Here is an 18353-nt window from a genome sequence, read left to right as displayed (position 1 = left end):
ATAGAATACTAATAATAATAATAACAATAATAATAATAATAACAACAATAAAAATAACAATAATAATAATAAACAAAATAATAATATATATACATTTGGGCACATATCTCCTGAATATTTTTTCATACCTTCTTTCTTTTTTGAATTCTTACCATCAACTTAAATTAACGAATCAATCTAGGAAAAATTAGAGCTTATTATGAAGGGGCTCCTCTTGTCAATGATTGATAATGATTCAACCTAATAGAATCAATTGTAACATGAAATAAATGACAATCCATCAAAAGAAAGTTCATTAAACATAAGCATACACAAGATTTGTGCAATATTATATGTAGAAACAAGCTTGTTGTCTTTGTCAAAATGGAGTGACTTTCATTTTTATTATATTATAAATAGACAAATAGAATTGAACATGTCTAAGATGGCGAAATAAAACCTTATTTAAAACGATAAATTGAAAAGAGTCAAGAAATCGCTCACATTTATATGAGGTTACTATACCTAAGACCACCACCATTCAAGAATAGACCATTGTACTTAAAAATAACATCACTCTTGTCGTACTATATCTAACATAAAGTTTATTAATACAATTTGAATTTTCTTGTATATTCTTAATGACTCGCACCTCCCAAATTTATTAGTATCTTCTACATTTTAAAACAACTCTGAATAAGGTTTCATTTCATATACAAATAATTCTATATGTTCGTTTGAATTAGCTATTCTCATTGTTGTCAGTACGGGGGAGTACTCTTCTTGATTGAAACAATCAACTAATACTAAATTGTAAGCAACAAATAAAATAACTAACTTGAATAGAATAACTAGTAGTTAATGAACCAACAACAGAACCACCGACCACCTAGTTATCTAATTGAAAGATTAGGTTAAAAAAAACCAACTACACAAGTCTATCATTACAAATAAGGGTAAATTGCAATCTACCTACCTGTGTTACAGAATATAGGCAAACAACCGCCTTATGAAAAATAATATAACAATTTACCCTCTTGTATTTTTTAAAATGTAGCAATTTACCTTCTTAGGCATAAAGGTAAATTGCTTTATTTTTTAAAATTCAGGGAACAAATTGCATTTATTTTTCATATAGAGATAATTTGTTCATTTTTAATATCGCAGAAAAATAAATAACATTAAACCCTTACAAGCGTCGGCATGGAATAAATATTGTACATGAATAACAATAGATTTGTTATGTGTATGTATTATATAAAAGTGTGATGCATATTATTACATACTGATTTTAGATAAATGCCAAATATGAGTAATATCATGATCGACTAAAACTGATTTTAAATACAAATCATCAAACATTGCTATCAACATAGCCGAGTTTTAAAATTAATTTTCAGAGCTCTAACGCTATAACCAAACTCGGCATTATTAAGTTTTTCTTTAGCAATCAATTTCTTCATCTTAGTGTTTTATATGTTTTTTTGGACACATTTACTATATTTTTACAATTGCTTACGAATTATATTAAAATCTCAATTCTTCATTAGTAGTTTGAGACTTTTATCGAATTTCGAAGTTTATCTTTCATTGTTTTTGGAAACATTTTATCATTAACAATTTAATTTATGATTCTGCTATTTCATATACAAAAGTATAAAAATGTCATGGCCCTTTCTTGCATAACTTATTAAATAACTCCACAGAATTGTACAGTATTTTATTTTTTTTCCCATATAATCAAACAGATTAATTTCAAGAAGTCCAACACGAGAAAGAAAGAAAAGACAAGTTTAGGAGTATTATCGACAAAAAATGATATCATTGTATCACTAAACAATATTTGTGAATATAAAAATGATACTCTTTATTTGTCAAAATCCCAATTTTGCCTAAAAATTTAATTCTCTGAAAGTTACAATATTGTTATAATTATTTATTTATTTCACTATATTTGAATTAGTTCCCTACTTTGGGGTCCCCAAGCGCAAGACTAAGAGCAGCACATACTTGTTACAATTGTACTCTTTTATATCTCATTGATGCATTTTTATCTTTTTTTTTGGAAAAGTGATCAAAATATTATAAGGTTGACATCCAACAAAACCAATGTTAATGACAGAAAGCTTGAAGGAAATATCCTTTGTTCTACTACTAAAACCAAACCAATTAACACTTCCACAAAAACAAAAAATTAATATAAAGATGGCTCACATTAGCTTTTATTTTCAAAATTATCCTATCCCATCACTTATTAAATTCATCTCATTTTGAACTGAATTCAAGTAAGATTGAAACTAATATTTCTTCATATTTTTCTCTTTATAGGAAATTAAAATATACAGAATTTATATGTACTTTTAAAAAAGAATCATAATAAATATGCACATTCTTCAAAAGAAATTTATGTAGTCTTGCTTAGAAAAATATATTCAAATGATTAAATTAAAAACTTGAAAATGGACAACAGAGTTTACATAATTTAATAAGCTCCAAAAAGGACTTACTAAAAAAATTGAAGTATATTAACACCGATAAAAATACATTTTACTAAAACAGAATAATAATAATAACAATAATAAAAATAATAATAATAATAATAATAACAATGAAATCAAAATATAAAATCATATCGACATTAATTTACATTACTATTCATATAAACAATAATATTGCAAAATTAGTTAATCTGAAGCAAAATGGATTATACTTTGACGAGGAGAAAAATAAATATAACCATAGATAATAAATATAGACACGAATTGATTAATAACCACGGTTGCACAGTTAATTCTACTTACTGCTGTACAAGATGGCCACAGCCAGAGTGCTTGCATATTAACAAGATTTACACAAAAAAATCACTGGGCTAGAGGGCCAGAAGAGAAGTTTAAACCGCAAAATATAACAGCAAAAAAGAATTACCAACAGATTAATTCCCAAGATCAAGTGTTGCAGGACCAACTAGACTATATTGGTGAGTGGAAGTGTTACCAGGACACATGATTACTGGCGACAGAGTTCAAAATGGTCGTCGTCTACAAGCCTGAGGCAGGATCTAATTAGTCTGAACAAAATATGATTAGGCTTATGATATGTGTTGACCTTGATAAATTCCACGTAGGTGAGGATCTTCCGGTTGTTGACCTGAGTTTGGCTCCGATTGCATGGTTCCACAAATCTGGTTGTCAGCTTGTTCTGCAGATCTGAGGTTTGAAGTTTCTTTTAGTGTCAGTTTAGAGAAGGTGGGATATTTGCATCGTACACACGCATATGCAGATCCTTTAAAATAGCTAGTTATATGCAATCTTATGGCAACACATGTGACAAGTTTCAAAAAGAATTGAGATCTTGTAAAAAATTCAATTTTGACATTTTTTGACTACCAAGACCCATTTTCCAAGAACATTTCCCCCAAAGACTATGAATGACAAACTGAATCCAACTTGCTTAGCAAAGAGTCGAAAAGGCATGGGTGCCTAAAGAATTAGCAAGAGAGTGATCTCTTGCAAGGTACACTCACAAGAATAGATCCTTGAGATGAGAAACAGCATCTTGTAATGCATGTATAGCCATCTTCTTCACCTGTTTCAAGTTATGCAACCATAGGAGCATTAGTGCGTTACTAGACTTTTTAATCCAACAAGGCAAGAGCTGCTGCAAGTGAAATACACAAAGTTTATTAAATTACATTCACCGATACTCGTGATAAAACATTCTAGACACAATTACTACCGTGTGTTTGGTTGCATATACAATATTAAAACCGGCACAACTCAAAACCAAAAGTTTTCAAGAAGAAGTTTCCAACTCAAGTATCAGCAAAAGTTCACTCTCTGATTAGGCCTTAGATTACTGAATCTAAAACTTTGATGGAGATCTAACAATTGAGAAAAGTTTAGAGACACAATGGGGGCAGGCAAACACAGTACATACCTGCCCACTTCCAGGGGGTAAAAGGCAGTCCAGATTGATCAATAAAGACACCAAGATAAAAGTCCACATCAATTCACTTAGACTGCTCATCAGAAAATGATAGTTTCTCACTGTCATCATTAGAAAATTCAGAAAAGACATCTTTGAGGAAGCCTTTGAATCTCTACAAACCATGCAAGTCATTTCACTATTATGATAGTTTGGCACTTGCTCGACAAGTATAGGTCAATAGGATAAAGTGGGTGAACCTCTAGAAACCAGCAAGTTGTTTCGCAATTATGATTGTCGGCACTTGGTGGGCAAGGATAGGTCAAGACTCAAGAGGATGGATTGGGATGATGATGATGACAATGATAATAATAATAAACAAATAAAAAAATAAAATTAGTTTAACTCATAAATTCTCATCAATCAATATGTAGACCGATTACTAAGCTGAATAAACAAGGTAGCCAATACGCAAGATTTTACTAATTTGACACTCAACAAAATCTGATCACCAGTTTCAGTTAGTTTCACTGGCATAGGCCACTAAAAATTTCTAATCTAGCTTCCACAGATTGACCTACAAAGAAAGCAATACCCAGAAAGAGGAAATATCCTAACAATCAAACCAAAGGCATATGTACCTCCAATTTGTCCTCCTTAGCTCTGTGGTTTTGGGGAAGAGTACGAAACCCCTCAGTCAAGCGAATGCACTCTCCAAGATTTTCCGGGGAAACAAAGTCAAGAGCAACTTTTATACAAGACTGCAAATTGCAAAGGGAACATCAATCAGGAACATTGGTGCCACAATATTAAGAATTATAACAAGGAATGTGAGATCAAATTTAACTAACACCAGATTGGTTTAAGGAAAAAGTTGGTAGAAACCTACAGATTCTCAGGTAACTGGTAAATAACAAATACACAACTGAGCAAGGATAAAAGTAAGAAATCTTTAATAGATCTGAATTTCATCAATAACTGCACTACAGACTTTTCTATCCTTCAAGAGCTTTTGGTAAAATGAAGTATCACTAACTGTAGTTTTAACAGAGGCTTGGCGAAAATAAAAGATTAACAGGCAAATAAGTTCGGCATTAAGACTTGCAGTTCCCAAGGGAGTAAATTTGGATAGGAAATCCAACTAATAGGCCGAACTAGAAATAATTCAAAAGCCAGATACGCATTAATGATATGTAGTCAATATCAATATAATATTGCAACAAGCTAAAATTTCCAAAGGTTGATGTACCTTAAGATTTCTGACTTGATGAGGAGAATGAAAACAGCCTCTCCAAGTTTTTGCACAAAGGTCCATGGTTCAACTCCTACATAAATTTTACAACAGAACGTAACTAAAACAATGACAAGGAACAAAAAAAGCACTAGCCAGGGAAGCCCAACAGTACTAACCAAATTCCTCCTTGAGTTTTGCTTTATGATATGAGGTCAAGTACAAACTCTGATCATGAATTGGGTGTACAACCTGCATAAAAACATTTTACAGGGTACAGACAATAAATTACAAAAGAACTAAATAGTCTTAGCCCACATTTGACCATGAAATTTATTACCATAAAGGGGAAAAAAGAAACAAGCACTACTTTGCCCATATACCAGTGCAAAGAATTATTCGTCACTCAAAGAGATGACCAAAGAAGGCGGCCACCCAAGTTGCTACATTTTGACCAAACAAATGTGAACAAAGAGCTTTATTAGGTAAGTGAGCATGCATCAATGGGAGAAAAGAACATCAACCGATAGGGTCTTCAACTACAATCACTCCAACCAATAAGCCCAACCAAACCACAATATAATTGGTGGTTGAAGGTCCTATAGGTGGTCTAGGGTTAATTCGAGAAGTATAGATGACAGCAAACCACATTCAGCTTCAATAAATGAAATCTAAACATTTATGCTTATAACGCATCTCACATAAGACTAATTAATTAGTCCTTATGTAGTATAATTTTGTTGTCTTATCAAAAAATTTAAACCTCAAGTACCAAGACTAGTTCTTATGCCTAATGAATTAGTTACACGTTGAATGACACTGGATATATTTAGAGTGGGAGACCTATGAACTCAGTTCCGCTGATAGTTTAGTATTTTGTATAGCATGAGTGATAGATTTGTGACCTTTGGACTTGCATCTAATGCTAAAAACTTGAATAATGTTAGTTGTGGAGTTATTAACTTCATATGATATTTTACCGGGCTCTATGTTAAATGCTCTAACTATGATTAATTTGTAAAATCTATTGAATACAATTATAAACGAGAAGACAATGAATACAATAGAATTTGAAATAATTAAACATTTAATTCATGATCTAATAAAAGATATAGGAAACCTGAATCATAACACAGAAAAATGACTCCAACCACCGAAAGACCAAATGTTCTACACAGCAAGGGCCACTTCTTGTTGGATTGGACTATTAAGGTGCTTTGGGCCAAAGTTGGGTTGGGAAAAATTAGCAAAATCAGCACAGCACACGCGTATCCTCCTATTAACCAGCAAAGAAAATGAGAAGCTTAAATGTAGAACAAAGAGAAGAAAAGTGCATGCTTCTCCGTGTAATAGCATTTTGCACCTGACTACATTTGTGTTTAGTCTTCCACCTCTCAAGACGAAAATGAGCCAAATTAAATAATGGACTTTAAACTACCAAAAGAGCAACTAAAATATTCAGCAGAACTAATAAGCCAAAATGATTACTTCGCAGGTCAGCGAAATGCGCAATGAACAAATGGATATGACAGAACATAAAATTAAAACAAACATAAGTACAGACTAAATCAGCTGTTAAAACATAAATATGCAGCTCAGCCAACCATATATCCTGGGTTAACAGGAAAGCCGGGATTCAGGTCATGTAATGGAACTCCATAATCTGTGGGATAAGAAGCATAACCTAATGAATAACATATCATTATTTCTGTTTTGGTTACTTCTTCAACTAAGAAAATCACGCAAATCCAAACTCAGTAACATTTATTTAAAATAATCCAATTCAGAGAACATCACATACGCTCACTCTTCAAATGTAAAAAGAAGCTATAAGTTTGTCCCACAATAAAGCAACAGTTGTTTGGTTGTACTTTACTATTATAAGTTTGCTCTTACCTGCTCCACCGGACAACCATGGATATGCCTGAATTCTTTATGGTGTCTTCTAAGATATTCCTCAAGTTTACGGACATCCTCCCGACGGAAAATATCCCAAATGGCACCTCCCTCTACTATATCTGGTACAAATGCAGGACACCTAAAATTAGTCTGACCAGGAAAAACTGACCCGCCTGGTGCACGTGATCCTTGAGCAATTTAACATGAGAAGAAATTACCTTTTTCTGCCCCAATGTTGATTTCCTCTGCATTCCTCACTTCTCGAAGGTTTTGTGAGCCAGTTGCAATATGTGCTGACTTCCCATTCAATGCATTACTTAATTTTTTACTTCTACCGCATCTATTGCCCTTTGTCCTCTTCACAATTCCAACCATCACATCACTGCCATCCTTATTCTGAGATGCCAATCCAGAAGCTTCATTTGATTCCTTAATATTGTTATCAAGCAAAAGGCTGTCTTCAACGTTTATGAGCAGAGAGTCAGTATCTTCCACCTTGGGCTCATCATCATTCACCTTAGTTTTAGCATTTGTACTCTGGTCACCAGAAGACTGAGATTGTTCATTTCTACCTTTAGCAGCAGCAGCAGCAGGAAGCAATACTTCAACAAGCGATGAGCCTGGAGACTCCAAGTTCAGGCAGGCATTAGATTCCTGCATGGCTATCCCGGTCTCTTTGTGATTTGCATTGACATTACAGAAAAGTTCTCTCTGATCTTGTATCGCGTGCTTTTCCTTTAATTTTTCAATTTTTGAAAGTTCACGTTTCTCAGGAGCCACATCAGCAGTGTGCAACAAAATATTCACCTAAATAGTTTGATAAATCCACTCATATTAAAAATATTCAAACTGCAAGTTATTAACTAGCCGTGTAAACAGCACAGAACAAAAAATTAAAAAAGAAAAACTAAGAGCCCTATATCTAGATGTGTCATTCCAATACCGTGCCAGAAAAACTGTTCTCCCCTTTCTATTTGATGATAACCTAAGATTTTTAGAAGAGGGATGACCATCTTGAAAGTTGATATGATAATATCTGTATATTTAAGGAGAGAAAATAAAAAAGAATAATTAATATATTACAAACAGGCGAAAGGGACTACAAGGAAGAAAATTTGTCAAAGATTATGCTCCCTCCGACAGATATGAAAGCTTCTTGCAATGTTCTTCACATTTTGTGCTCGTTGCCAAACCAGCAATCAACTAAAAGCTACTTTTTTTATCTGTCCCATTCCCAACTAAGACCATTTTTCGAATCTTTTTTCCAAATACTCATTTTTTCACAGCCAAAGGACAGGTTTGTTTCATGTCCAATAACATTATTCAATATAATGCAGTATGGACCCACAGATCAAGGGCCCCAGATCTAATTCTATTCTAATTTTATTAATTGTTTTCTGAAGGAAGTCTAGAAAATTAAATTATTCTTCAGAATCTCATGGGTGCTTGCCAAACAGAAGTGAAGAGAAAAGGAAAGTGCAGGTGTGACAGGCATTATGCTCGTAATCAAAACAGCATGCTCTTCAGACAATTTCTTAAGGAAAAAACAGCCAAAATAAAAGAAAGGTTTGCCTGTAAATTGTTTGGGATTACACTGCATATCAAGATGGTGATTCCCAACCAATGGTTGTGGGCCCTGTGATATTTAATATGCCTTCATTAAATATTACACACACCCACTGCATATCAACCCAGTGTAACCTGTAAATTATGCAGTGTAATCCCAACCAAGCAGGATTCCACAAGAAAAAAGAAAGGCACATCAAGATTTAAGGGGATAAGAATATCAGAGCCATAGGTTAGGAGCATACAAAATGATATTAATTTTCAGGAGACGTAATATTCTTTGCCAGCAATAACTCTGTACCAGGTAACATGCCACAAAATATTGAAGTAACCTAATAAGCTTCTTTACACTAAACTGAATTACTCCCAACCAAGCTACCTAAATTACTTGGTATAATAATGGACCTCAAGATGCTATTTTCCATCAAGTTACTATACAATTTGGTAATTTGAATGGTGATTTTGACATTTGTGCATATATCTTCCAGTGCAATACTTAGTTCAAGACAATTAACTAAGCAATTTATTAATATTGAAATATCCCTTACCGCATCTGAAATATCACAGTGAAGCTTAGTTACAGAATCCCCACGTCCAAGCTCTTCAGCAAATCCATATGCTATATATGTTTTAGGCCCAAGGTCCGGTTTCAGCATTTCAGTTGACAATTTTGAAGCCAAATTCAGAATTCCAGAACGTGGGTGTGTATACTCTTTATAGGGCAAGGCACTAAGAAATTCTGCTCCATGGCGTGGCAATCGCTTCTCAAATAAGGTGGATGGCGGCCAATCCTTCAACTTAAGCATTTCAGGCCAGGAGTTTTTATAGTTGCGACCGTCTGAGTAACCCGTAAAAAATTTCCGAATATTTATATCAACCTACAAATTCACATTAAAATTGAAATTTTTTTGTGATATTTCCAACAGGTTGTCATCTACATAGAACCACAATAAAGTATGGAGACAATGAAAATGGAAAACATTCATCTGCATGGCCAAATGATAGATCTAAGTTGCAGTCTAGTTGATGAGACATCATAATCTACAAATTTTTTCTACTGGCAAAACCATCATAGCTGTTAAAGAAATAACAATTCACTGAAACTCTATATAATGAAAAGAAAATTCATCAATGATTAGCCGAAGGAACAGGAGAAAGCATTAAATTCATAACACATTAACAATACAAAAAAAGGGAACCTTATTTGGCCAACAGCTTATGATGAAATATCTTTCAGTGCCAAATTAAAAAAACAATTATTATTTTTAAAAAAAAAAAAGGGAAAGGAAAGGAACAACTTTTCAGTGCCAGATTTCTAGGATTTCATGAACTCTACTCCATTAGGAAGTAACTGCCAAAACAACAGACTTTTTAAGTTAATTACTTATTTTTCTTATGGAAGGTAAAGAGAAATAAGGGTAGCTGCTCTTCTCATTTCCATTTCCACTGAAGAAAATCACCAAAGGTAAAGGTGATCTCACACAACTTGCTTTTCCTTTTTGAGGATGCAAATAGTACCAAGAACAGTAACTTGATAAAATAGAGCTGAGAAGGATGTGTATTAGCTAGCACTGGAACTATGATAAGACCATTTATGAGCACGCAATGATTAAATCAAGGAAAAATAACAGCAGCGAAGAGGAGTAAAAAAAGAGAGAATCAGCAGATAAGAGAATGCTTAATCCTCACCGGGCTAGAGTAAAACCAAACAAACAAATTCAATTCACAGAATTTATCAAGTGTATTGGACAAATAGGAATAACCATAGAATTAAATATTGAAAGGATTTAGGCTACAAAAATATTACAAAACAGTATAACACTATCAGATTGTTTATGACAACCTGTATTGAAACAAGTAATAGTGTTTTGAATAGCAAAAATCCAGCTCAGGAAACAATTTCGTGTTCGGACGTTGTTCATAACCAAACAGATAGTGCTTCAGTACAAAATTAGTAGGGAGTTGAAAATAGAGGCCACATTGTAGTACAAGAAAGAGCTTGAGGCTTTTGTCAAGATTAGCATCTAGGCAAGGGCAATTCTCAGTGGATAAAGTGAAACCAATGCAAAGTATCTCAATAAAGACAAAATATAAAAAAATTGGGGTTGCAAGTTACATAAAAAGTTTCATTTCAGATAGAATTTTCCTTTCAATTGATAAGCCAGGCCTAAGCAATATCAATTGCTAAGGAACAAAAATTATCAACATTTACCTACAACCTTCTGGTATAGCATTACAAATTTACAAGAAAGAAGAGAGGAAATCAGAATAAACGAATTATCAGGGATTGGATTCTTTTGTTGATATTTGTGCTTTTTGGTCAAGTAATATTCCTAGAAACTAACATTAGATGCCAACAAGTTATCATTATAAAAAGTCTTTATTTGATTCAACATCCTATATACAACTTCTTGCTTTTCTCATATTTTTGTTGTGTTTTCAAGTAGATTTTGTCATTAGGTACTCCAGGAGCTGCATTGTCCACAAACATTAAACTCATTCATTTAAGGAATATTAAGGATTTCTGTATTGAAAAACGTAAGTGAAGCGTATAATCATCTTAATGCTGCAAAGCTAGTAAACACCATTCCCAACCAAGCCTACAGGAAAATATATCAACACACCTTTAGGATAAACCCCAAGTGGTTTCTTATAAGTGCTTACCTCACATGAGTCAAGGCAATCTACTGCTGTCACCATCAAGTCAGAGGAACCCCTTTTAATTGAAATCTTACGGAATGCACGCCACATTACCATTGGATCCCAACTCAATCCAGATGTGAGTTTGAGAACATCACGTACAACAATTGGCTCTCCCATAATCCAATGTCTCTGGAAGTGCTCCAGTTTCCCTGGCTGGATTTCACTTGCCAAAGGACAGTACAAGTCATTGTCACCAGAACTTCGGTAGGAAGCCTTGCGCAGTTGCCCATCCCAAACACTACCACCGTCATTAGATTCCGAACAAGGACATCGACCAGAAATATGAGATACTTCAGCAGGTCCACAGGCAACAACTAAATTTTCAGCCTTCTCCTTCAACTCTGACACCCAGCTTTCACCAAAAAAACACTTGAGCTCCAACTTACCATGTCCACACCCACCCCTTTCCTCTGGCGGACAAGGAATCTCACCTAATTCTGTCACTTTCCACTCAGGCAATGGCATCTCCTCAGTGCTACAATTCGACTTACTGGATGAAATTAAAGTTCTTCCCCTTTTGGAAGTCACAGAAGGTTCTGTTCCATGTAAGTAGTGTTCACCTCTATCAATATACTGGATTATTACCTCCTGGTCACACCCTCTCAAACAGCCTTCTCGAATCTCCTTGCAGCAAGTGATGCAGAGATCATACGAACATTTCGGACAACTTCGATGAAAATCAACTATAGAGGTCCTGCAGCTATTGCTGCACAAGAAGAAGTGGCATCATTTATTCAAGGACAGTACTAGACTTACTATTAATCCACACGGATAAGAAGCTTACCAATATACACGCTCATTAGGAGAAAAGTCAATTTTCTCTATCTTTAGATCTGATAGAGCTGATCCTGCATGAATGCAAATTATGCCGATAAGGCTAACAATAGAAAAGGTTTATTAATGTACCATAGAGACAATATGAAAGGAGCCAAATCAACTCTCTATAAAGCATTTCTCCATCAACCAAAATAAATCCCATTACATGAATACAATGAAATATGTGCAAAGTTACCACGAATCTTAGCTTCAATATCTTTTTCCGTGATCTGATCATGATTAAAATCTTCAAGAAAAGGCAGGAGGAAACTAAGGAGATACTTAAAGAAACGTATCTTTTCTCTGTTATCTTTTGGATCACCAGAAAACTCACTCTGCATCAACCGTCAGAAAAGTGTTGAGGGAAAACATTTAATCAAAAGTTAAGAATTAGCACATAGCATGAAGACCATAAACACAACCTCAAGAAGATTAACTCTTTGTAAACAAGCTTTACAGTTGCAATTTTGACGACAACATGGGCACGCCTCCGTTAGAGCTTCTTCTGATAGTTCAGGATACCTATAATGAGCACGCCAACAAGAAAAGTAATGAAGTCTCGAATAATAGCAGGTTTAGATGCTTGATAACATCTGCAACAGTAGCTACAACTTCAAACCAATTTAATCCCTTACAAGTTCTAGAAAAGCACTCAAACCGGATAATCACTTTGCACCCACTCAGTGTTGGTGCCCTCTCCTTGTTCCACGGTATAACATATAATAAACCCAAAGGTAGGAGTAGACTTGTAGAAACCAAAACAAGGAAACAAAAGTTTTTACAGTATGCTATTAAATTAGGTCCATCAATGTCTTTGAACTTAATTTGAGAGGGAATCGATGAAATTTGATGATGCTTAAAAGCATTCATGTTAGCCAATATTTCACCATTAAGTTTAGAAGTGCTTTATTGCATTAGACAAAGTAATGATGATGTTGCCTTTAAAAATGATAAAAGCTAGAGTCTCTTAGATATTGATAGGTATAAAGAATGTACCACGCCTCAATGCAAGGAAAACAGTAGCGCCTACGGCGGCATTGGCTGCACCTCACAACTTTCCTATCACTCCTCATGCATTGATGACACATCTGGTAAGGGTCACTGGGATCCTGTTTGTTTCAAGTAAATTTATTTCAATTCCAAACCTTAAAAGTTAAAAAACAAACCCAAAGAGCACAGAGTACAAGCATACATCACTGGTATACTTCCGTTTGGTGAGAACTCCTGGTCCATCCATCGGTTGTGGAGATTTTCTTTTCCTTAGATTGTACCATGAGCCATCATCAGAACTATGTTCATCTGTTCCAGCTCTCTTACTGTGCACTATCTTCTTTTCTTGTGTTCTATGATCTTCGCCCTTCTTCCTATATAAAACCGACCCAGCAGTGACAGTTCTCCCAGGTGTCTTCACTTGTCTATCCGTCAATTCAATTTCTGAATCACCATCAGAATGACTCTCTTCGTTTTCAGTTTTCTTCATCAGCAGGATTGTCTTCTCCCGCACTTTTATGCCTTTACTCTTAATCTCCTCTTTACCGGACTCCATCACATTGTTCTTCGCCCGTTTCTTCACCACTTGAAACCCAAAGTCATCTTCTTCACTTTTTTCTTCTTCCCTTTTCACTTGCATATTCTTCCCCCGCAATACGCCGCCCTTTTTCTTCAGCAAAGCCCCAGCCTTTCCATCTTTTTTACCAAGTTTCACCGCAAGAACATCATCACCCTCATCTGAAGATTCTGAACTGCCATCAATACCGCTCCCATCCTCCTCAGAAAAGTCTGATTCCTCCTTTCTTGCTGCACCACTTCTTTGTACTGACTCCAGCCTCTTCTCCTCTTCCACATCCTCTCCACTCTCATTCCCCGCAACACTCGACCCTGCCACTTCTGTCCTCGTCCTCAACCCCTTCCTTTTCCCCGTTTTCACTACACCTACATTATCCCCATCCTCTGACTCCGCATCAACTTCCTCCCCTCCCTCATCCCCATCTAAATTCTTCACATTCTTACCATCCTTCTCCTTACTCCGCAACCTCTTCTCCTGAAACACACCCCTTTTCTCCTCACCGCCTTTAGGAGGCCCCTTTGCCACAACCCTAGTAGCACGGGCAGAAGCAAAGGCCTTCCTTTTAGAATTCTTGCTGGTACTAGAAAGCAAATACCGATGCCTCTCGCAGTAGGGCTGATCCCCAACCCTCAGCCCGCGGCACCGCCACTGTTTCCCGTCACTCCTCCGGCACCGGACGCCATCCGGCGGCGTCTTCTCTCGCTCCCCGGTCATGCAGTTGGCGCCTTGCTGGGAAGTTGGTGGTAAACTCGTTGAGCGTTTTAGAGGGAAAATCAAAGGAATTTCAATTTCACTACTACATACATATTTTAACACAACATATATATATATATATATATATATGTGTGTGTTTGTGTGTGTGTGCAGAGGTGAGATTTTGGCTTTTCATTCCCCCGCCCATGGTTTTGATGAAAATTTCTGGGGGAAATCAAAGGGTTTTTTTTGACATTTGAAATTTGAAATTTGTTAAATATTCACATTTCTACTATATTACATATCCCTAAACTAATAATTATTAGTTTATAATTTGAGTTTAAAAAATTAAACTAATATATTTTAATTTTAATCAAAAAAGTAATTAGCATTATAAGTAATTGTAACTTTAAAAATTAAAAATTAAGTAATATATGACAGATAATAAACTATTTCAAAGGTAAAAATATATTATTAATTTTTTAAACTTAAATTATAAACTAATAAATCTAAATATTTTTTAGATAAAAATGAAAAATTACATCTCTATTTTCTAATATATATCATTTACAAGAATTAGACAAAATGTACGAATTTATTCATTTTTTTATTTGAGTTAACCGAATGTGTTTTATCCATTGTCTAGAAAAGCCAAGTCTCATTTCATTAGTTAGTACTTTTTAGTTCAAATGAATAAAATAAATTCTTCACGATTAATATTTATTTATGATGTATTCTACTAATTTATTATTTTAATTTGATCTACTAGCTACACTCGACGCGATTTCCGCGAGCATAATATTATAAGTGTAAACAAAATAAAATCGTATATTTTAAATTTAAGTGTTCATAATTTGAATACGCGTAAATTTTTAAATTTAAACTCATTTACTGATTCAATATATCATTATTTGTAATATCTCATAATTTATGGATATAAGATTAACTAATAACTCATAAATTAAAACAACAAAAACCACATTTACAAATTGTTCGATATAAAATCATTAAAAATTTCAAAAGAAAAGAACCGAATATAACTATCGATAATAGCTTCTTTTAATCTTGGTGGTTGAATATTAATGTGATTGATTTAATAATCAGTAATCATTGATGTACACGATTTTTGTAAGCATATAAAAAAAATTATGATATGAGATGAAGAGCAAAATGAAATTAAAAATGAGCAAAAAAGAAAAAGTATTTGTGAGAAGAAAGAAATGTGGAGTGAGATGACAGAAAAAAAATATTTTGTAATTGTAAATTTATTAGATATATAGAAATTTGTATTAAAACCAATCCTGTACAAAATTTTTCTAATTAAAAATGAAATAAAGTCTTACATTCTAATTTAAATAGGACAATGTATAAAACTCACCTGTATTTTAAAAAGCCGGCTAAAATTTTTTTTTATTTTAAAAATAGGTTAAAACCCCCCTTTTTTTATTAAACATAGCTCAATTGCCACATCTCCGTTAAATCTAACTAACAGTATTAATTTTTTTAAAAAATGACCGTTGTATTCTTACTTAATATATATTATTTCTTATTTTAATGACTGTTGGATCTTCTTTGATCAAATATTAATCGTTAGATAATTAATCTCAATTGTTATATTTTAAAAAAGTGAAAGATCAACATTCATTAAATTATTTAACTTATATTATATATAAATAATTTAAAATTAAAAAAAATATATTATTATTTATACATATAAGAAAAAAAACTAACTATCCCACCCCACCCCCTCACCCTACCACCATTTCCATCGCGTTAGAATCCGCGGCGAATTTTTCGAATCATTGGATCTCCACAAATACTTTACCAAAATAAGTGAGGCTAATCTCATTAGAATCGTCTTAAAGAGATTAGTCTGATGGTGGTGGTATGCGATCAAGATTCGACAGGACGACAACAAATCGATGGCAAATATGTTCGACAGTCGTAGTTTGAGCCTAGTCTCTTCAGTTGACAAAAACTCAAATTGACGGTATGGAAATGTTCAACTTGAAGAGATGATTCAAATGGTACCATTGGCGGCCGGATGGCGGCTGGAAACTCATCTGTTCACTTTTTTTCTTAATTTTTTAACTAATATTAATTATATTAATGAAAATATATTTTAGTTAATTAAGAATATTTTAAATGATTATACTAATTAAATATTTTAGCTAATTAAAGAATAATTAATAATAATAATTGTAAATAAATTAAATATAATTTAATATTTCAATTTATAATTATACAAAAACAAAACAAAAATAAAAAGGGCATTTTAGTTAAAATATCTAAGAAAAAGGTCATAAATAGTTAAAAAAATACCCCCATATGCACAAAGAGCATGTGTAATGCACCTTCCGCTAATTACTAACGGAAGACGTGTTTGTTGATGAGTTTTACAAAACACAGGGGCGTTTTAGCCTATTTTTAAAAAAAAAAAAAATTTAGCCGACTTTTTAAAACACAAGGGGAGTTTATGCATTTTATCCATTTAAATAAGATATTTTTATAGGGATAAATTCAAATTACTCTCTGAAATATAGAAAAGAGCAAAAAGCACCCTTGAAAGAAAAGGGGGCAAAAAGCCTTTTCCATCATTTTAATAAAGAGTGTATCACCCCCCACCCTCCCTTTCGCTGGGCAGTGTAGTTCACTCGCTTATTTTGTGACTAGTTTAGCTATTTTGGTCTGTAATTGATCACTTTTACTCATATTACTAAACTGCACATATTTTTGTAGAAACTATATAAAATTCATAGAAGAAAACCTCCAAAAGAATAGAGAAGCATGCTGCAATATAAAGAAAGAGAAAGTGCTAATATTTTTCAACTTTTATATAATTATAGTAGGTTAGCTGACAAGGTTGTCAGCTGACTAAACTGACTTGCGTGGAGTTATCATATAGAAGAATTGGAAGCTTGGTCGGTATGACCAGAATTCCTTGCCTCTGATAGTACAGGATTAGTCCTCGGATATGAGGATTCATGGTAGTCGTATGCATATGATGGTTGTATCTTAGATCTGGAAAGAGGTGACTGTATCTTTGAAATGGTCATTATAAGCCTTGTCCTGTGCAGTTGAAGTATACAATAAGGATGGTGGATTCTAAGAGAGAATTTGTTCACTATCAATTTTTTACATCTATTCACTTATGCACCCTGAGATGTTTAAACTTTTTAAGTTTACCGTCGTATCGATTAGTTGAGTAATAGTTCCCTAGGTAGATCAATTGAGTAAACATTTCGAGTATGAAGTATAGTTGTCTAGTCCAAAATGAAAACCGTACCTAATTTAAAATATATATTTAATTTCAATAATAATTATTATAATTATTCTTAATTAACTAAAATATTTAATTATTATAATTATATAAAGTATTCTTAATTAACTAAAATATTTAATTATTATAATTATTTAAAGTATTCTTAATTAACTAAAATATATTTCAATAAATATAATTAAAATTAATTAAAAAACTAAAAATTAAAAAAGAAAAAGAAAAAACTACGCGATTTTCGCCCCTTTTTTACCAGAAACTTGTTTCTAAATTTTCGGCGCCGTCCGGATGAGTTTTTGATGGTTAGTGGTACCGTTCGAATTTTCTCTTCAAAATAAATATTTTGTCAATTAAATACCAGTCCAGGAGCGTATAGAGTTGGAGTGCTTTTTTAAGACTATCTAACCGCCTTTTTTTGAGTTCAAGCAAGGACAATTCTTACACAAGCCTCTTTGAATGAGATCGGTTAAGATCTTTTTTCAAGTTAGCTTTACGCCAGTGACACCATTTAAATTGAAAAGCAGGAAGTTAGTTTTCAATCAATCCATCAGGCAAGAGCAATCTATCAGTAAAGCGCAGGCCTAATCTCATTAAAAGTAAGCGCATCTAGTTGGAGTCCTTCTGTAAGCTATACGAGCGAATACTTTACAATGGGTAGCAGGTGAGTTTGAAAGTGCAGGGATAGAGACTGCTTCAAA

At 33.6% G+C, this 18353-nt stretch overlaps 1 protein-coding gene across 1 annotated transcript; it reads right to left on the bottom strand.

Moving 5' to 3' along the window:
* Positions 1-2906: 2906 nt before the first annotated feature.
* Positions 2907-14551, bottom strand: LOC105179295 (lysine-specific demethylase JMJ25). Its single transcript, XM_011102905.2, is given in 15 exon segments — positions 2907-3185; positions 3503-3564; positions 4545-4664; positions 5153-5178; positions 5181-5228; positions 5314-5386; positions 7031-7152; positions 7252-7840; positions 9148-9477; positions 11264-12008; positions 12087-12150; positions 12315-12453; positions 12541-12640; positions 13115-13227; positions 13311-14551. Coding segments are annotated over 15 exon segments (3738 nt in total). The 5' UTR covers positions 14400-14551; the 3' UTR covers positions 2907-3067.
* Between the last annotated feature and the right edge of the window lie 3802 nt (positions 14552-18353).

The sequence above is a fragment of the Sesamum indicum genome, unplaced genomic scaffold (assembly GCF_000512975.1).
Source record: "Sesamum indicum cultivar Zhongzhi No. 13 unplaced genomic scaffold, S_indicum_v1.0 scaffold00139, whole genome shotgun sequence".
NCBI classification, from domain to species: domain Eukaryota; kingdom Viridiplantae; phylum Streptophyta; class Magnoliopsida; order Lamiales; family Pedaliaceae; genus Sesamum; species Sesamum indicum.
The sequence above is the reverse complement of the archived record's forward strand: the minus strand, read 5'-3'. Positions and strand labels throughout refer to the sequence as shown.